Source organism: Pituophis catenifer, unplaced genomic scaffold, assembly GCF_029215685.1.
Source record: "Pituophis catenifer annectens isolate HBS135680 unplaced genomic scaffold, rPitCat1.0.hap2 SCAF_4, whole genome shotgun sequence".
Classification (NCBI taxonomy): Eukaryota; Metazoa; Chordata; class Lepidosauria; order Squamata; family Colubridae; genus Pituophis; species Pituophis catenifer.
In genome coordinates this window covers 100,136,183-100,158,499 of record NW_027256884.1, presented here as the reverse complement: position 1 = coordinate 100,158,499, position 22,317 = coordinate 100,136,183, and the positions used below count along the sequence as shown (strand labels likewise).

General features: G+C 37.1%; 1 protein-coding gene across 2 annotated transcripts in view; it reads left to right on the top strand.

Annotated features, from left to right (window-relative positions):
* The window catches only part of NME7 (NME/NM23 family member 7), a 72,354-nt gene that overhangs the window by 29,066 nt on the left and 20,971 nt on the right, over positions 1 to 22,317 (top strand). For both annotated transcript variants that reach the window (XM_070942755.1, XM_070942756.1), the window contains exons 6-10: positions 2,479 to 2,686; positions 5,902 to 6,007; positions 11,860 to 11,924; positions 13,909 to 13,977; positions 15,880 to 15,981. In XM_070942755.1, coding sequence (XP_070798856.1) covers positions 2,479 to 2,686; positions 5,902 to 6,007; positions 11,860 to 11,924; positions 13,909 to 13,977; positions 15,880 to 15,981 — 550 coding nt within the window. The remainder of the gene's footprint in view (positions 1 to 2,478; positions 2,687 to 5,901; positions 6,008 to 11,859; positions 11,925 to 13,908; positions 13,978 to 15,879; positions 15,982 to 22,317) is intronic.

Genomic DNA, 22,317 nt, shown 5'->3' with positions numbered 1-22,317 from the left:
TTACATTTTTTAAGTATCAGCTAGGTCCTGCGACCCGCTCTGATACTTATATTCTAATAAACTAATAATAATAATAATAATAAACATTCTAACAACATTAAAATACTCTTTCATCACTTTCTCATCTTTGGAACTTTCTTACAAGAGTATACATGGTCTTATCTTAATACATATGTTTCATTCTACATTTTATCTGGTATTGCATACTTTGTTTTTGTTTCAGAATGGTCTCAATCCTTTTCATTTTCTTTATCATTAAGCAAATTGACTTTATAGTACCGTACTGTAGTATAGTACCATAGTACAGTAGTATAGTATAGTACTGTGGAGTATCACAGAAGATTCAGTGTTTCAGTCTATGAAATATCCAGTAAATCATTAGAAAGCTATTGTTAGTTAGCATAGCCAGACTGGAAATTGAAGGACAATAATTTGTTTATAGCAATTGATGGTTGCTGCCAAAAAATGATATTGTGGTGCATTAAAAAAAGGTGTTCTTGTTCTTATTACTGCAAAATATAAAGTTAAACAGTTCCTCCTTTCCAGGAGACCAGGTGTAGGCAAGTTCACAAGCTGCCTGTCTCTGTGTTCCAGGACACAGTAGCATGCTCTTTAGTTTAAAGTCTATTGGGTACAGTATGGGAGTCAGATGTGCACATTATACCAGGGGTGTCAAACTTGCTGTCTGCAGGCTGGAGGCATCATGTGCTGGCTCTGTCCCGGCCCGGTTTAGCAAAGGGGAAAAAAGTCCTGATACGTGACGTGATGCCACCATGACGATGCGAGTTTGACACCCCTGCATTACACTTTATTATAGGTGTCCTCAACTTAAAACCATATGTTCAGCAACCAGCTGAAATTACAATGTCACCAAATGAAAGTAGTTACGACCCCTGCCTGAAGTTGCGGCCATGGTCACAAGATAAAAATTCAAGTGCTTTGCAGCTCACATGCCCTTACAACCTTGGGGATGCTGCAACTCCCCTTGCATATCCCCTCTCCCCCCCTTTTGGTTGCTTGCACAGCCATATTCAGCAGCAGCAGTTACAATTGTCCCTGCAGCCCAGCTGACCTTCAAACCAATATCTCTTTTTATGTGAAAGCCCTTGCAATGTGCAAAAGAAATGGTGCACATGCGATATGGGGAAATGAGGTCCTCGAAGCAACCGAAGAACAAGACTCCTGATGTTCTTCAAACCAAACGACCTGTTTTCATGAGATTTGGAGAGGACCAGAAAGTTTCTAATGAGATGCCAGCTTGCGGAAGGAAAGGGATGCCTGCTTGAAAAGGTAGGGGAAGCTTGGTTGCAGAGGGAAAGTGAATCATATCAGTGGCTTGATGTCGTGAAGGTCAGTTGGGGAGCAGGGGCAATTGGGATCACCGCTGGCAGTACCACTATGCAGAGCCAAAACAGCATGGATGGGAGGGAGAATGATCCTTACCTAAACTCCACCTAACAATCCAGGTGACCACCTAACAACTGCAACTGGGAGTGATGGAATTGTGGTCATTGAGTGAGGTGGTCACGTGAGCACCTCACTTAATGACTGCAATAACTTATGACTTCAATTCTGGGCTCAGTTGTGGTTGTAAGTTGAGGACTACCTATTTAAAAGTAACGTTAGAAAATTCAGCTATCTATACTTACTCCTGATTATCCACTTAATTAGGCGCATACTGTTTCTGGGAGCAGTATTGATGTGCTAAATTTCTTTTGTAGTGCTTTATATACACACTGAGACTAGTACTTTGTTTCTTTGACATGCATGTTTGTGATTGAACAGGATTGCCCATATATGTACATAAATAATAGATGGAGTTCTACCAAGAGAGATGCCTGGCTTGATAGACTTAGCAAGCTTCATTTGGCCTCTAAGCTGTCACTTCCTAAGGAGACAAAAGTTTATAAATTTTGTTAACTGCTTAATCTGCAGTTAAACATAAAATCAGAGTTCTTCAGTAGTCAGCAAATCTATTCTCTTTTTTCAGTTTTGCTTTTCTTAAAATAGTTTCAGATATTGCAAAAGATAAGAGAATGAACAAAGTATTGTTTTGAAAATACTGTGTTTCCCCGAAAATAAGACCCTGGCCTTATTGGCCTTATTTTCGGGGATGTTTTATTATTTTGAGGCGGGTGGAGCAAGATGGGGCTCCTCTTGCCGTCTTATCTGATTTTCAGTTCTGCGTTTAAATATTTTCGGGGAGGGCTTATTTTTCGGGGGAAGGCTTGTTTTAGCACATGCGCTCAAAAGCTCAATTGGGCTTATTATCAGGGGATGTCTTCTTTTCGGGGAAACAGGGTAATATTGTGAAATTATTTCCAATCAGATTTTTTTGCAAGTTACTGTTTTACTGTAGTAGCTTAAGATTTGTGCTATGTATCCAACTTTGTTGTTATTATTCTGTTTAGGACAGAAGAATCCTCTTGAAGCATTTGGTTTCCCAGGTATCCTGACTATTCTATTTTTTGCTTTTAGTGAACTTCTTGAGTTTATTACAAGTGGCCCTGTTGTTGCCATGGAGATTTTGGGAGATGATGCCATAGGTAGATGGAAACAATTATTAGGGCCTGCAAATTCAGTTGTGGCACGAACTGATGCTCCAAACACCATTAGAGGACGTTTTGGAAGTGACAGCATAAGAAATGTGGCTCATGGACCTGATTCCTTTGCCTCTGCTGCTAGTGTAAGTTTCTCAAATATACATTTGATAGCCCATTCTGCACATGACTTGGTTTCTGTTAGCATATTATAAGAATTATGTTTTCATACCTCTCAATTACATTTTTTCACTGATGCACGTAAATATGTAGACTGAACACTCCTTCTTCTTTCTTTCTAAACTCTGTTTAAGTTACTACTTTTGACCAGTAGTTCTTTATTAACTAGCCTCCAAATTCCATAACTTAGCTTTGATCAAATGAGGCAATCCTGCTAAGACAGTAGCAGATCCTAAGGCATATTTTATAGCTAACATAAATCTCTTAACATTGGGGCAAAATGTTTGATTTTAGAAAAATATTTAGTGATTTGTTAGGCAGATTGCTTCAACAAATCAGAGTATTCTCTTGTCCAGTCCTCTGCTTCAGATAAGTAAGACTCTTCTGATTCAGGAAGAGTTTGTCCAGGAAAACCATTGTACTGTGTAACTAATTATGTTTATACCACTTCATTTCATTTGTTTCACTGTAAAGCCTCTCCTATATTGTCATCACTTTGAATAATGGTAGTATGATTTCAGTCAAATATTGCCCTGAGCTGGTAAAGGAGTAATTGCATGATAATACTCTAAATGAAATAGTCAATCTTACAGAATAAAATAAGATATATACTGTATACTTCATTTTAATTTTCATCTTGTTAGAATTGAAACTATAAATGATAATGCATAGGCACATAGAATTTTTTTATAGTTTCCTAACTATTCATTATGGTGGATTAAATAATCTTAAACAGATTAACTGGAGGCTCATCTGAAGGCAAAACTTCATTAGAGTCTTTCCAAGCTATAAGAAAACAGATTGGACAATATATTTGTGTTTTACTTTCTGATGCCTGCTTTTCTTTCCATGGAAGCATGTTTCTTGATGTTGATTAGAGGAGCTAAGAATAGTGCTGCTGGCAGTGTTTTAATTACTCCCTTATTTGTCCCTGCTGTGTATCCTTAAAAGTGTTTTAATGTGGTATTATGTATTTAACAGTGGGATTATGGGTTGTGAATAGTTAAAGAATCCATTAATTTATACATTGTTGAATGTTATACCACTATAAAATGGTATACCACATGTTCATGCCATTGAATTTTTTTAAATTTAAGAGATTATAAATTAGGATGGCAAAAAAAGAAGGACTAGTCCTTGGCATTTGAAATGTCTTTCCTGCTACTGATTTTCTCCTTCCCCCAATTTTCTTATCTTCTCTAGCTTTCTCCTTGTTTTGTGTTGCTTGGAGAAAGAGAAATATTTATACTGAGATTACTTAGCAACTCAGGATCATTGTACTGTAGAAGACAACAGGCATTGTTCTTACTATGGGAGATAAGTGAAAACATCTGCCAGGACTGAGTCGAGGTATCTGGGAGAAATAACAGGTGATCCAATTCACAGGTGCCCTTGCTAGCCTGAGATTTTACCTCAGTGTCCTGTTCATGAGAAAACAGGCCATTAATGGAGAAAAGTATATATATCTTGCAGAAGCTGTGCTGGTAAAGTAGAAGAGCAATCATTTGATTATTTGTTTGTGAAGATCAACTGTGGGATAAAGAACTGGAGATTAATATCTCTGAATAGGTATTAAAATTGCAGGTCTGAAAGAATAGATTCAGAATATGTACATACTGTCCAATTGAGCAGCTCATGTAGTTCCATGAATTTCAGATAGATGATTTCTGCTGATTGGATTTTTAAAATCATGGTCCTAAAATTTTCTGTAGCTGTTGGAGAGAGGTTCTAGCACCCAATCCAGTCTGCATTTTTTATTTAAAACAACAACAACCCAGGAGAAGGATCTCACCTCATCGTGAAGAGAACCTCTGCTGTTGATGATGACCTTTCCCTCCCCAGTGAGCAGCTAGCCCTGTAAAAAGGCCCTCTGTTTTCTAGGAGTGGGCAGACTGGAAAACAAACAAAAGAGTATCTGTGTTATAACAGATAAATAGGAAGTAGGACTGTGGTTTCAAACTTATTTTTGTAATTTGATTGGTTTTTTTGCTCCTTTCCCCCCATCTCTTTCTCTTTTCATTTATGTTGTTGCATCACCTGATTCTGCCTGTATTTTTTTCTTTTTCATTAAATCATTAGCTCTGATTGTTTTCTGTCTCCTTTCTTCTGGTTGAAAGAACATATTCTCTCATTAAAATATTCAGCTTGCTTTGGGATTTGGATTGTTATGTTTTTATTGTCTTGGGTTTGTGGCTTTTTCATCTTTTCAGGCTATTAAGTCACCTGTTATAGCTTGCTGTTCTTTTGTTTCTTCTGGCCCACCTGATTCACTCTGATAGCCTAAAACTCTTTCAACAAAGTCAGCAGTCCTGTGGCATTCAGGTTAGAAAGTTCCTTGTTTCCAAGATATGAACAGCTAAGAAATCAAATGTTATATATTTATTGTTTATGTTTATTGTGAACGATTGAGTGGTAATATGATAAAATAATGAACTCATCTGATGGTTAACGATTAATGTGTTGTGGTGACATAGGACGGTTTTCATGGTTTTCTCCCTCTTCTTCTTGGTAAATGCAGTACTGAAATTTGCCTTGTATTTCTCAATTTTTTTTTCTGTGAAAGTTTTATTGTATCTTTTTCTTGGCATACAGGTAGTTCACGACTTATGACCACAAATAGCCCAACATTTCCAATTCAACCAGATAATTGTTAAGTTTGCCTCATTTTACAACCCTTCTTGCCACCACTGTTAAGTGAATCACTGCGGTTGTTATGTTCAGTGAATCTGGCATCCCCGTTGTCTTTGCTTGTCAGAAGGTCGCAAAAAGAGATCACATGACAATGGAACACTGCAGCCTTGATAAATACAGGGCAGTTGCCAAGTGTTTGAATTTTGATCACATGAGACAGGGACACTGCAATGGTCGTAAGTGTGAAAAAAGTTTGTAGGTCACTTTTTTCAGTGCCTTTGTAACTCTGAAAGGTCACTAAATGAATGGTTATAAGTCAAGGACTACCTGTACTTGAGAATTTTTGAAAATTGGTATTGTTTTGGGTTTTTGTGTTTGGAAGTCTATTGTCTATGCTGAATGATAGAACAGTCAGATGAGGCACTTTCAAAAATACGTTAAAAAATAAGGAATGGAAATGAATGGCATGAAAACCAATGAATCTGACTATTGTTATCTCAGTGCTTTGAGACCCTATTAAATTTATGTATTTAATTCCTATTATTTCCAGGAATTGGAATTATTCTTTCCTTCCAATGGAGGCCGTGGACCTACTGGCACTGCCGCGTACACACATTGTACTTGCTGTGTTATTAAACCTCATGCAATTAAAGAAGGTTAGTTATGTACCTTGCAGAGTCAATACAAATACCTTTTGGTCCTCTTTTTGTCTCGTTAGTAGCCATATAAATCATTTCCAGAATGGTAGCTACCTCCAGAATGATTCTAACAAGTAATGCTGTTCCTTTTTGTTAATGTTAATATGTACAGTTGTAGAGGTAAAAGACCTGTTTGCTGCTCATCATTTTTTTTCCTTCTTTGACAAAAATCTTTTCTACCAGTAAATTGTTTAGCAGTTAGGCTGAGATGATTTCCAGCTGACCTGCTTGCAGAATCAGATGGAGATGTTCTCTGCATGCAATTAAAGTACATAAACCACATAAATAATTATTTGGGTTAACAGGTTCTGCAGAGATATTGGCAAGAGAATGCTGTGCAAAACCACTTTGACCTTCATGTTTTGTGGCTTCTAGTAGGACCTCACAGAATAAAGTGATAATGTTTAGAATATATTATGATAGTTCCTTCTTCCCATATAATCTTTTAGTACAAAAGATAACTATAGACAACATATAAGAATAGTGGAGGCTTTGAAATGAGAAATAGCTGTTAAAGGGGTTTGTAAAATATGTTTGATCATTTAAAATCCTTTTTAAAATCCTTTTGGAATTAATTTGATTTTTGCAAATAAAATTAGCTCATTGCATTATCAGAAAATATTTAACCCTCTTTTAGCTTAATATTAATAACATTTCTCAGCCTGGACACATTTTAAAGGTATGAACTTTAGAATAATTATTAATGATCTGCTGGCTGGAATATTCTAGGGAAATTGAAGAAGAAAGTATATCTGAAGGACATTCAGGTTATAGAAAACTACTATTTTCTACTATTCTTTTTCAAAAGATTTGACGTAATGATTTAAACTCATTCTTTCTTTCTGCCAGTTTCAAAACTATGGTACAGGTAGTCCTCTTACTGACCATAATTGGGACCTCTAACTTTGTTGCTGAGTGTCACTGTCATTAAGAGAGACATCATGTGACCATGCTGGACTTCATTTAGTGGCCATTTGAAGTTCCAATAGCATTGAAAAAAGTGACTTATCTCCATTATTCATGCTTACAACTGTTGCAGCATCATCATGCTTACATTACTAAAATTCAGATTCTTAGCAACTGGCTCAAATTTATGACAGTTGCAGTGTCCTGAGGTCATGTGATCACTTTTTGAGATCTTCTGACAAGCAAAGTCAGTGGGGAAGCCAGATTCACTTAACAATTGTGTTATCAATTTAACAAGTGCAGTGATTCACTTAACTACTGTGGCAAGAAAGATGGTAAAATGGAGCAAAACTATCTCACTTAGGAACAGAAAGTTTGAGCCCAGTTGTGGTCATAAGTCGAGGATTACCTGCATAATATAGTATTGATAAGAAAGACAAGATTTCCTCTTTGATCTGCTTTAAACCTTCTAGTGCACTGCATTGGATGGTCTCTGGTCCAGTGGTGGGTTGCTACCAGTTTGCCCCACATCAGGCGAACCGGTAGCAGTGGCGGTGGGAGGCTCCGCCCACCTGCCCGGACGCATGTGCAGAAGTGTTGAGCATGAGCGTGTGCACCCACGAGCAAACCGGTAGTGACAGGTTTTAAAACCCGCCCCTGCTCTGGTCCTAGGGTTTTGAGACAGAGTAAAATTTATCCCAAGCCACTTCCTCCATGCAATGCATACATTTTATACCCTGTGTTCATATTCCTTCTATTTCTGTTTTTTTGAGCTAAAGAACCTCAAACATCCAAGAGGTATTACAGTGCTGGCAGTGTTATTTTCAACCACTTTTCTAATTCTACTTAGGGTGGCATTTGTCTTTTAATACTACCATACACTGAGCTGACGTTATTGAACCTGTCTACCGGGAGCACCTGTTATGCATCAATGCTTAATTTAGAATTTGCAGGATGGATATCAGAAAAGGAGAACCCCAAAGGAGACGCCATGATAGCAATGATCTTTTGAGAGTTGATCAATTAAATGTCCCAAATATGGTCACAGTGCTGACTTTGTGGGCAGGTCTTATATCTCTTTGCCCCAATCCCCCACCTCTAAAAATCTTTATCCCGGCACTGAGATAATTAAGTGGAAGAAAATTGATGTTTGTGTTTACATATTGTGAAAAAGAAAAAATGCAAAAGTGTACACAAGCACCCAGTTGGGAATTCAGATTGACAGGAATGCTCTTCCCTCCAGCTGTTTACCTAAAGTGCAAGCCATGAGCCGCTCTGGAGGCAAAAGCTGTCAGCTATTAACTTGTTAATGTCAAGGCAGGGATTTTGTTGGTTGCTAGCAGCAGCACAAGCTGTGCCCAAGATAATTAATTTGCTTAAAGTCATGGACTGCAGCTTCTTAGCTTTATTTTTGTTAGCACTTATTAGGGAGGTGCTGCGTGGTGGAGAAAAGCCACTCAGGAAAAAAAAAAAGTTTGTTTGATCAGTCTCTCTAGTTTGCAAGGGGAAAAAATAAATTGCCCATTCATTTAACTTAGGGATGTCAAACTCAATGAAACAAATTTCATTGAGGGCCGCATCAGAGTTGTGTTTGACCTGGGGGGGCTAGGGGGGGCGTGGCCAGGGGGGGCGTGGCATCACTCCTGTCAGAGGCGCCTGTGACGGCCCGAGCGCTCTGCCATTGAAAACGGGCTCCTGAGCTCCATTTTCGGTTGCCATGGCCTCCTGCAACCCTCCGCCAGTGAAAACGGAGCTCGGGAGGGCCACACTGGCAGAGGGTTGCAGGAGGCCATAGCAGCCGGAAACAGCTCGGGAGCCCGTTTTCGCTGGCAGAAGCACCATGGGCTGGTCCTTCGCTGTTTCCAGGGTGGCCTTGCAGCCCATATCTAACCGGGCCTTAATTAGAGTTATGTGTTTTATATCACCCATATACTAGGCCAGCTCACTGCTTACATCAAGATTATTTATGATTCATTTAAAAATTACTAATCTCAACATAGATCTTTTACTTGTTATTTTCCTCTAAAAAGAAACTTGCCCTTTGAATTCTAGTCATTTGTTTCTGTTTAAACAATTAGCAATTCTCTTATCCTTGACTGCTAAGTGCAATAAACAGTTTTTGATGAGAAGCCCTCATCCATGTGCCTACTGACACTCTGAAAGAACTTTGTTAAGCTTGGTGAAGCAGGATTTACCTTTATGAAGTCAGGGTTGATTTTTCTTCAGCCAGGCTTGTATCTACCATGTCTCTCTGAAAATAAGACCCTACCAGAAAATAAGCCCTAGCATGATTTTTTCAGGATGCTCATAATATAAGCCCTACTCCAAAATAAGCACCAATTAAGATCATCAGCCATATGGACACATTTAGTACCATATTTCCCTGAAAATAAGACATCGCCTGAAAATAAGCCCTAATGCGTCTTTTGGAACAAAAATTAATATGAGACCAGATCTTATCTTTATGGAAAAACAGTATATACCTAGTTACTTTTTATTTTATTACCAATTGTACAAATTTATTTAGAACAGATGTTAAGTTAACTGACTTAAAGTATAATTTAGACTCACCTCCAGATCCCTTTTTAGAAATGTGTTACATGAGTACTCTGAATGTAGTCAGGAACACTGAGCTTGATGTAATTTGTTACATATTTTTGTTTTGGTTTTGATTAAGAGATTAATAGTTTCACATTTAAAATGACTCTTCGGTGACTCCCTGATTTGATATAGTGCAGTTTCTGAGGATGTTCTAGAATTGTGATGGCGAACCTATGGCACATGTGCCACAGGTGGCATATGGAGCCATATCTGTGGGCATGCAAGCGTTGCCCTAGCTCAGCTCCAGCGTGCATGCGCGCACCGGCCAGCTGATTTTTGGGCCTTCCGGGCCCACCAGAAGTCAGGAAACAGGCAGTTGGGGGTGTGGGAAAGGCCCTTTTTGCCCTCCCTAGGCTACAAGAAAGCCTCTGGAGCCTGGGGAGGGCGAAAAAACAGGCCTACTGGGCCCACCGGTAACCTTTTTGCCGTCACGTGCCAAAAGTAGGGAGGGGTGGGGGGCATTGAATTATGGGTGTGGGCATGCACGCATGCGACCCCCCCCCCATGCGACTCCCACTTTTGGCACGCGACAGCAAAAAGGTTAGGCATCACTGTTCTACAATATCTTTTTTCAATTATTTTGTTGTTTTGATCCCCTTCCTTGAGATGCTGATGATGTTATCAAATCTTTGAGGTAGATACAATTTGAACATCAAAGTCATGAATAGTAAACTACTTATTGTAGAGTAATAATAGAACATTAGCCATATCTTGCAACTTTGAATGTGCTTCTCCCCTCACTGCCTTTATCCTAAAGAGAAGTTGGAGAGGTCCAGTCTGAGACACTTTCTCAATTTCCATTCCAGCTGTCTATTGAGATTTCTTTTATTTGACCATTGCCTTGGCAATGGCTGTTCCTCTCCCTCCTCATGGTTATTCTCACAGTTCATTATAGATATCATATATCTCAGTGTCTGGAAGTTGTGGGGGTCTGGATGGGGGTCAGCAGGTTTCAACTCAGTCTTGCCAAGATTGAGTAGCTCTGGCTCTTTGGGCCTTCAAGTTCTGGAAATCTACTATTTTTGATGCTGAATGGGGTAGCACTACCCGAAACAGACTCTGTTCTCACGTGGGTGTCTTTTGGGGCTCAAAGCTCCTGTTCAAAGAGCAGATAACAATTGTAACTTGGAGGGTATTTGCACAATTTCTGTTGGTGAATTTGCCCCAGTTCCATAAATCACTCATTCCCTGGGTACCTCCCCAATGAATTATTGTAATGTACTGTACATTGCTTTTGAAGAGCAACTAATGCAAAATGCTGTGGTGGAGGCAGTTATAGGCACTCCACAACCAGCACATAACCTACGCCCTCAGAGCTGCAGTGGTTGCCAATTTTCTTCTGATTTCAATTTAAGATGCTGTACCCTATCAGGTCTGGCACAAGAATCTTTTTATGGGCTATATTTTTTAAGAATTGACATCTGACAGGACCCTGGAGGAGAGCTTTTTCTGTTTTAATACCCATCCTCTAGAACATCTTCCTCCTTAGGATAGAGTAAAAAGGGGCAAAAAAAAAGAATAAAAGAAATAAAAGAAATGTATAAGGAAAAAAATTTCAATCATCATCAGAAATATAAATACATGCAGTAGTCTTCACCCCATAAGGCTATAAACATATCTCTTTTTACCACAGCCTATCCCATATCTTTATATATCTTTATATCTTTATATAACAAATCCATAAGACATCAATTTTTCAAGCGTGGTGTCACCAAAAATGTTGGCAGAATTACATAAAAATACGTCTTATTTTAACCTTGATCAAATAAACCAACTTTATATTCCTTTTCTCTCTTAAAATCTTAATCTTTAGGTCATTCAAATATAAAGATTTTATCTCTGTCCAGTTCTTCTTGTCCCATTGCATAGGTTTCTTTGAGACTTTAACAAACCTCTTTTGTAAATCCAATAAAAATATATTATTTTCTGGAGAAACAGGGTAATCAAGAGCAAACAAAAAAGCAGTGGGAACTGGATTGACTTTTAACTTCCTTCCCCATTGAGTTTTCTTGTGGGAATCTGGTATCCTTCCCTCCCTTAGCAGCAGGCAGGTAAATGGTTGCTGCTGGATGGGAGAGGGAGTAAGAGATTGTGAGACTGGCTGGGAAACTATCATAGAGTTTAACTAGGTCATACTTATCTCTGTACAGATGTCAGATGCATACATATTAGTCAAAATATATTCTGGAATTTTTTAAAAAAAATATATGATAAGAACAGCTAACTCTCAAGCATTTAATATTTTAAAAAACTACTCTTATGTAGCTGACCATTCTTCCTCTCCATTTTTTGTTTTAATGCAGGTGTAGCTGGAAAGATTATAAAAGCAATTCTTGATGGAGGATTTGATATCTCAGCCTTGCAGATGGTAACTAATTTTCTTATTTTCTTTTTATTCAGCTCTTGTGGAAGTAGGAGGTTGAGAGAAAATTCCACATTTACCACCTTCTGTTTCTACTACAGAGCCACACCTTAATCCATTGCACCTGGGAACAAACATGTCTGCCTCGACTTTCAGTGATTCTTTCTCAGCTGAAGCAGCTGCAGTCAGAAGTTAGCCACTTCCTTCAGCTTTGTTGTTAGTGGTGTCTTGTATCAGGTTTTCAAAACGTTATCATGCTAAACAAAGGAAATTTCATTTCAGCTAAACAAAAAATGGACAGACTCCAAATTTGCTGGATTTATTTTGTTTTTTTCTTAGAATTCCCAGATTGTCAGCCAAAGAAAGATGAAAATGACTTAAAACTGGATCAGGTTGTCTCTGAACATATTCTGTATCAGGAAAGTAGCAGAACTAAACTGAGCTCACAGGTTTTTTTCACATGCAAAACCCATGTTTGTTCATTGCAGGAGATAATTTAAGCAGAATAAAGCATTTTTCTTGTTACTGCTGCTAAAGCATTTCAAAATCAGAACTGCTTGCTCACTTGTTACAGTTTGTTTGGACTTCAGTTTACAAATGCTGATTTACCTTCCATCTGGTAGATCAGGGCTGTCAAACTCCTCGCCCAGGCTGGAACGTCATGTGATGATGACTTGAGTTTCACACTCCTGTGGTAGATCATTATACTTTTTCACCAGCACTGACTACGGAGGCAATTTTTAAGGGTGATAATTATTCCTGTTGAATTTGTTGAACACAAATTAATAAAATTTTGAGATAAATAAGGTATATTGAGAAGCATCTGGCTATTTCTCTAGAAGAGAACAAGCAAAAGGACCCATTGCCAACCCTAATCAATTATAGTTAGCTTTTTAAAGAGGCAATGATCAGATTGGTTCTGAAGAAATCTAATCTTGATTAATAAAATGATAATTGGAATTAGAGAATAGTTTACCCCTCTTTCTCAGAGAAAATAGATTTGATGGTTGCCGATGACTTTCAGACATTCTTAAACTGATTTTCTGGATCCTATTCAGGGCAGCAGCATGCCTGATTTGGAATAAAAAATGGTTTCTAGACTGTGCGTTCAAGTATGGCAGTGCATCCCAGGTTCTAGCCTAACTCTTTAAACATTACATCAGGCTGACTCTACAAATACATGCTTAGATATTACAATTAAAACTCACTAGTCAGTGATAACTGCAATAATATTTTACAAGAATTTAAAATTGATTTGACATTAAAATAATTTTTAATAAAGTAAAAGGAAACAAAAGCATTCTACAAAAAGCATTTAGAAAGCCTCCTCTTTTTCCCCCTGCCCCATTCTTTCCTTCTCTCGATGTATTGTGAACTTATGGCACTTAAATTTTAATTAGTATAAATATTTGAATTATATAGAAAGTTAACAACAATCATGAGCCTTGTGCAGCCTGAAACTTGACAAAAACCTTTTTTCAGAGGATAGAGTGAAATTAAGTTTTTTGTGGAGGAAGGTGCTTCTTTATGCATAGAGGCTCTGGATTTGCACCTGGTCTACTATGGACTGGGTTGACAACTATAAGGCTGGGAAAGGACTGTCTCATGCTGTCACCAGCAAAAGGTGCCGCCTCCAGGACCTCCCACTGAATCTTTGTCAAGGCTTCTTGCAAATTGTCAACCCAGACTTTTGTGATACTTAAATTTATTATTAGTTTGAAATAAATTTTGTGTGTAGTGGACTTTTTACCATGTGATTTGATGAGTAGTGTGCACATGCATGTTTGTTTATCAGTTTATTTGCCAAACAAGAAATATCCTTTGCGTGATTGAGAAACCACACAATTCCTTTTCAGGGTTGTTCTTGAACAGAAAAAGGACAGCTTATAATTGTTAGGTAGTTTTTAAGTATTTATAAAACAATACTAGTTCCATAATTCTGCTGCACAGAAACTCAAGTATTAGACTTTCTTTTCTATTTTATATGCAGTTCTATATGGACCGAGCAAATTCAGAGGAATTCTATGCAATCTACAAAGGTGTAGTTGCTGAATATTCTGTAAGTAAATAGTATGAAATCTGTTTCCCCTCCTTTTTAATGCAGGTTAGATGTTACCTTAATGGACCATTCTTTTTGTATAGTAATGGTCAGGATTACTACTCATAGTTATGGATTATTTTAATATTTACTATAAAATAAACCATTAACAATTTATTGCAGAGATAAACTGTACACATAATTTTTAGTTTTGAATCAACAGTGTGACATACATAAATTGTGTGCACTTTTGGATAGTGGTTTTCCAGGCCCATTAGTAACGTTATGTCTTTGAGAGAAACATCAAAATTTCTTAATTTTTAAAATTATGACAAATTTTCAAAAATCCCAATTCCTTGCCACCTTTAAAAACCCTGCATTTTTCTACCTTACTTTAAAAATGGATCAAATCCACAAACTAGCAAGTTAATACTTTTTGTGACCCCTTTTTCCCCATTGAGGAGGGATTGCTTGGCATTCCTTCTGGCTCCCAGAACTTTCTTCAGTTTAATAATATATCAGTACAGTCTTTGCAATTGGGAAAGAACTCTCAAAAGCAAATTTTGTTGCAATATTTGCAGGAATGCCACACTTCACAATATTTTCTGAAATGGCACTTTACTCATTTTGCTCTACAATAGGTGGATACATTTATGTACCCGTTCTATGTTTATTTTGCCTTGCCTCAGTATGGTTCTTTGCTGTTAACAAAATACACATAACATTTAAAACATCCACAGTTTAAATACCAATGGTAAATTTAATAAAAAATGACGAGTCAATAATGAAATATAACAAACTGAATTAATACTTTTCTATTAAGAACCAACAAACTCAATAGATAGTGTCATTTCAAAGTGTAACCACTCTAAGAAAAAACTTAAGTTTCCAGAATCCTCCTAAAGGAAAATAGGAAATGAGCTAGTTTAATTTCACTTCAGTTTTCAAGGCCATAGTGTCTAACTATATTTTTCTCCTTAATATTTCCAACCTTGGCAATAAACCTCCTGTCATAAACAACGCACCATGCTTTGCATGCTCTGTCATTTTAAAATTGAACTTGATTATAAAATCCATCCATTTCCTTTCCTGCATCCATAGTTGGAGCATAAACTTGGGTACATTTGTCTAATTGATGACATCTGGTCATTGATTGCTTTGTAACCTGGTAGTGTTCTTGCTATTGTCTTCTTAACTCTGAAAACAAGACCATTCCTTGTTTTTTATGTCCTGATAGTAAACAGTGTAAACTTCTGGCTAAAAGTATTCAATTCGAGTCCATCCTAATTTGCTGATCCTAAGATACCGATGTTTATTCATTTTCATGTTTTATTGTATTGAGCTTTCCTAAAGCTCTGGGTTCACTTTTCCTGCATTGCAACTAGAGATCCTGTAGGCTTTAACCTGGCAACATCATAAACACACTTAGTACTCTAAAAGATTCTCAATTCTTGTTCAGCAAGGTGTTGAGTGCATTCCTTCTGATGGGTCCATTATCTATCATTATATCATCAGTCATTTTATATTCCCTATCTGTGTGGGTGTCTTGGTAAAATACCAGAGTGAGTTGTTATTGCTTTCTGTGCAATATGAAAAAATATGCTGCTTGTAGTGTGTTGGGCTTTTCAAAATGCAAAACACACTAGAAGAGATCACTCAATCATGCCATACATGTTTATAAAAATAAATTTCTCAGATATTGGGGAGGGACCTTGCTTGTGGTTAGTATTTATTTATCCCAAAATCATCTAGGATAAAAACCCAAGCCTAGTCCTAGAGGATTTGTTTGCTTCTTTTCTGCATCCCTGCTTTTTGATTACTTGGATTTCTGTAAAATAATCAACTTAGTAATAGGGCCATAACATTTTCAGTAATGTGCCTTCAGAACAATGTAAATATCTGTTGTGTTTTTTCTGGTTACAGGAAATGGTTGTAGAACTCTGCTCAGGACCTTGTATAGCTCTAGAGATTCGGCAGATAGATCCTGAAAAAGTGTTCAGAGACTACTGTGGCCCTTCCGATCCTGTAAGTAACTTATTGAGCAATTAATATCATAATAAAATAAGACCAATGAGTGAGGTCTGTAAATATATATCTCTTTACTTTCACCTTTAAAGCAGCGTGGAGAGGAGATCCACTTTTGGTTAAGTGGTAGTGTTGTACAGAACAGTTCACTCACCTCTTTTGTTGGGTCAAAACAACATGTATGAAAAATATATACTGGCATAATAAAGGTACTTATTTTTTCCTTTCCTTCCAAATATATTAAAGGGCTAAGAACACATTTGCCAAATTGCATATTACATATTAGGGGTTATAACAAAATTAAATGTTAAGTTTTGAATCCAGATAAAATGCTTTCCATAAATTGAGGAATATCATTGTTCTTCAAAATAAATAATATCCAGAATGTCTTGGGTGAAATCCAGAATGTTGGACGAAACAACATTTGGAGGTGTTGCTTAGGAATTTTAAGAGGCAAATAGAATATGATTAGTGTGTTTCAGCTTTTCTCTTCACTCTTCTCATCAGCCACTCCCAGCATGGCATGACTTATTGTTTTGTCTATCTCCCTAATCTTCCCTCTGTATTGAGCTTTCACCACAAATGAAAAGACAGCAGATCTCCCTGTTCTCACAAGCCTTTTCCCTTGCCTTCCTTCCCTTGGGTGCCATCACCACCACCACAACCAAGATTTTCAATGTTCTTACCCAAATTACTTCTATTCAGAACAGAAATTGTGAGTCAGATCCAAAACAAAATAGCCACCTGCATCGCAAAATATTTTGCACATTCTTGTTTCAAACAAGTTGTTAGCATTAAATATCCTAGTGTTGCTTTTCTAGCCAAAATTAGAGCCTTGCAATTATGACTTTTAACTTTTTTAAAAAAAAAACTTGGTAGTTTTCCTGGAAATTGATATACTGTTGATGTAGCATGTTGAATTGTATAACAAGATTATGAGACATTGTTTGTAGGCTTTTCCTTAGCAAACTTAACAAATAATCAGGCATGCACAGGATGCAAGAACTTCTGGTTTAAGTACAAAAGCTAGCTTTTGTGAATAAAATCCAGTGACTGCTGTGTATACAGCTGAATTCTTTTATTTAGTGGTTTCAGTGGGGAGATTCTAATTGATAAATTCTGAATTGCAGCTTTTAATAGCTTCAAGGAGATAGTTGTTGACATAGGAAACAGACTTTAAGGTGAAAGCATATTTTATGTTTGGCTTGCTATTATTTATATACGCTTTCAAAACACTTAAGAGAGACTCACCCATCTCCTCCCACTTATGACTGTATGATGGTAACCTTGTTGTTGGTATCCTTACGATTTATGTTGACTATTTTCTAATAATATTTGATTGCTTATTTGTTCCCTATGACTATCATTAAGTATTGTACCTTATGATTCTTGATGAATGTATCTTTTCTTTTATGTATACTGAGAGCGTATGCACCAAGACAAATTCCTTGTGTGTCCAAACACACTTGGCCAATAAAGAATTATATTTCTATTCTATTTCTATTTCTCTACTCCAGCCCAGCACCATTAAATATATGTACAGAGATGATAGAATTTGTGATTGGGTTATATATATAAGGTTCACCAATACTGGAATAGAATATATAACAAATATAGAATTTGTTATATATGTGGTTGGTGCCAGTTTGGAGAAAGCTGATTTATGAAATTGAGCATGAGAGATTTATTTGTTATTGTTAAAATGAAATATATGCATGTGGAGTATAGAAGATAACAACTTGAGATGAAAAAAATGATAATCCTTTGGTTTTCCAGAGGTTTATCAGCTATCCTTATATTTCTGCTACTGCTAATTTTTAGAATTTTTATCACTATTTTAAGCTATGCAGGATTGTCTAGCTGTCATGTGTAAATGCCTCATTCTTGAATGAAAGAAATATATATCCATGGAATGTCAAGAGTTAACTTATTCTCCCCTTCCTAATGTATTCCTCACTAACCACTCCCCACTTCTAATCCCGCCTCCTTGGTATAAAAGATGATGCACACTCTTTCTCCTTGCTTCTATCTGCAATCACTCTGTGAATATAGAATGCCTTCTGTAAATAAACAATCTTCTATTTGAATATAAAAAGTCTGAATTCATTATTGAGTCTGATCCTCGAATTACGGCAACAATCTGGTAGCAGAGGATGGTTGGCTGACTCAATAAGAAACAGACATGCCAAAGAAAGAAAACTCCAGAAACAAAAGAGAAAGACCCAACACCAGGGCACACAACAAAGAAATGGAAACAGATCAAGAAATGATCGATGAATCTACAATAAAAATGACAAAAGAATCTGAAAACTTCACTACAGACGACGAAGAGGTAATCGATGAACCCGACGACCAAGAAGCGAGCGAGACAGAAAACAACACGCTCAGATTAGAAATACTAAGACTGCTGAAAAGCCAAAAAGACGACAAAAATCTCATCGTGAACCTCCAAGACATCATAAAAGATAGCGGAGCAGCGAGAGAAAACCACATCAACACACCAGAACCAAAAGACCACAAAATGGTAAGCGAATTACCCATAGATGAAAATATAACTAAAAGAAAGACTAACGGTCCCGCGCAAAATTTTGAATGGCAGCCATCTTGGTTTTGTCAGCCCGCCAAAATGGCTGACTCAGAACCAATCAGAAAGCAGAGTTCAAAATGGCTGGCGCGAAAAGCTCTACACAGCATAAGAAATAAAAAAGAAAAATTCTACTCATCAGAAGAATCTGATACAGACACCGAAGAAACATCAACCGAACTACAAATCGAAACAGCTATGAAAACACTCTTCGCAGGCTTCGGCCCAAATCTAAAAATCTCAAAGAAATCATCGAAAGTACCAAAGACAGTCAACCAAATAACAAAGAAAAGACAAACTGCACAATCCAAAGGCAAAGATACAGAAGCAAACGAGCAAGCGTCTCAGCATCTATCCACTCCAAATCGACCGACGAGAGCGCTAACGCCCGAACCCAGAGAGCCTTGCAAGTACTCGCCCACACCGCAGACACTTCCGGGAGCCAGAAACCTCAACCGAGACGACTACGATGAGAAGAAGCAAGCCCCGATCCACACCTGGACACCTAAAGTTGAGCCAGAGAGCGAGTCATCAGAGGAAGAGCACTCCGAGGGAGCTGCAGCGGCGAGAACCTCCCCTGACAGCTTCAGGAACGAAATGATCTACACGCATGCGCAAATACGTCCAGACAAACATAGAGATAATAAAGAACAGAGGGAACCATTCAGACTAGTCGCGAGTATCCCTACACCATTCTGCAATTATCAGCATATACAGGACCATGGACAGCCTCCAGCTGTAAGTAATGCAACAAATAACATTGGAAATTTGCCTAATGATTTTCCAAAATTGAGAATAGACGGTGTTAACTTACAGGAATGGAGTCAGCAACTCCAGGTTGTTTTCTTAAAAGAAAATTTATTATTTTTCATAACTAACCCTCCTAAAAAACCATGGACACTAAAATTGGACTGTCTACATCACAGAGCATTTTATTTACTAATCTCTAGTATATCACCTGCTATTTATCATAGTATTAAGCATAATCTAATTGTCTCAGAAATAATTCATTGTATGTTTAAACTGTTTCATAGTGAAAGTGTGGCAACCACAACTAGAATGTCTAAAACCTTTTTCTCAGCCAGGATAAAACCTGGGACTACTATAAGTGAACATTTACTATTACTGAACACAACTAGAGCAGAACTTCATTTAAGGGGAGAAATAATATCTGACCAGACAATGAAAAGTGTTATTATTAATTCATTAGACCCATCATGGGACAACTTCATATCACATTTAGATACAATTAATTTAGGCTATCTATCTATAGAGAGTTTATCAAATAGATTAATTGCTGAAGATAATTTGAGAAGAAGCTGCTACAGTACACACAAAGAGCATAGACAGATCAAAAGGGTAGTATTCCAAGACAGGCATCAGGACACAATAGAGTGTTATAACTGTGGGTCTAAAGAACATTATAGGAGAGACTGTCCAAAACCTCCTAGAGAGAGACAAAGACATGACACAAGAAACAGATATCACGATAGACAATCATCCATTGACAGATATAGACACAGAAATTCACCAAACTTTAGAGAACATAGAGGGGGCAGAGACAACTCAAGGGACAGGAAGTCCGGATCATTATACGGATTAGATAAACACACAATAATCAAAAATCAAGACTCAAAGGACAATGCTTGGCTCATTGATTCCGGAGCAACGAATCACACAACACACGATAAGAAAATATTATCTTCCTTCGTCGAAGATAAATTTGTAATTAAAGTAGCAAACCAAGAGGAAGTCCAAGTTATTGGAAGAGGAAATGTAGAATTACCCGGTCTAGGGAAAATAGAGGGGGTGCTATTAATACCCAAAATACCTCACAACATTCTCAGTGCAATAAAGCTAAGCAGGGACTCTAACATAAATATAATATTCTCAAAAGGAAAAGTGACTCTAGAGAAAAACAAAATAAACATAGGTAATATAATTACCAAAGGAGACTTACCATATTTAATTACAGAAGAAAAATGGCTACACAACATTAATTCAAACGTAGAAACTAACACTAGCACAGAAACAGAAAATGATATAGATAGTGACAATGAAGAACATGAATCAGAACATAATGATGAAACTACATCTGATAACAATACACACAATAACAAAAAACCCATAATTGGAAAGCCAATTCATGATGAATGTGCACACATATTACATAGAAAATTAGGACATGCCAGTTTTCCTGTAATACAAAAAATGATTGAACATGCTGAAGGTGTTAAAATAAAAGACTGTAAAAATTATCTGGAATGTTCAGTATATAAGTCTTCAAAACTGAGAACCAAGCCCAGACCCAAAAAGGCAACAAGATCATCAAATCATATTTTTAATCTAGTTCATATGGATCTAGTTGGCCCATTAACTCCATCAATTACATACTATTGTAATACTATTTCCTCACTATTGTAGACGACTTCAGTCGTTATGGCTTTGTCTACACCTTAAGACATAAAGATGAAACATTTCAAAAATTTAAAGAATTTTATAAACGTGTGGAAACACAGCATCACACACAAATCAAACAAATCATGACAGACAGAGGGTCTGAATTCATGTCAAGAGAATTCTCTCAATGGCTAAAATCAAAAGGAATGTTGCATTTCACCTCTAGTCCTTTCTCTGCTTTTCAAAATGGAGTAGTAGAACGACGAAACTCAACACTACAAACTATGATTAGGTGTACATTAGAGGATACTGGGTTAGGTAAGCATTTCTGGTCAGAAGCCCTATTATATTCCAATTATACGCTCAACCGACTTTGGTCTAGCGTCATAAACAAAACACCATACGAACTGATGTATAGTAAAAAACCTAAGATAGCCCACATGCATGTGTTTGGAGTTACAGCAGATGTACATATACCGAAACAATTAAGACGTAAGGGGGATAATGTGTCCAGAAGGCTTAGATTCATGGGTTATGAAACAGGTACAAAAGGATATAGATTTATTGACAATAACAACAAATTCATAATCTCTAGGACCGCTGTATTTCACGAACAGGCCAATTGGTCTAAAATACATCTCAATGAAATACTCCCAATGACAAGGCCTAATATTAAAACACAAGGTAGAACAAAACAAGAAGGGCAAACCTGTGACACACAAAAAGACAACACCAAAACGTGGATAGGAAATTGTCCCAAAATCAAAATAGATTCATTAACACAAAAGGAGGCAAGATATTTACATGATAACAATGATAGACCAGAAAGAACAATCAGATGCAACAGAAATCAAGTACCTGAACGATTTAAAGATTACATAATGCACATACATAATGAAACACCAACACCAACACCAAACACATATGAAGATGTATTAAAACTCCCTTTGGAAGAAAGAAACAAATGGGAACTAGCCATGGCCAAAGAAATGGACAGTTTACGAGAACTTAACGTATTCACTCCAACACCAGTCCCAAAGGATAAGACAATTATAGGCACTAGGTGGATATTTAAGATTAAAAATCTAGAAGGGGGTAACACATTATATAAAGCAAGATTGGTAGCACAGGGTTTTGCTCAAAGATATCCTGAGGATTATACCGACACATATTCTCCCACAGTGAGAACTGAAAGTGTTAAGACAGCTTTAGTGATAGCCTCAGCTCTTAATCTTGAAGTTTTTCAATATGATATACAAACTGCATATCTACATGCGAAACTTGATAAAGAAATATATGTAAGAGCTCCACATAGCAAAAACACAAATAGAAATGAAACATGGTTACTGAAC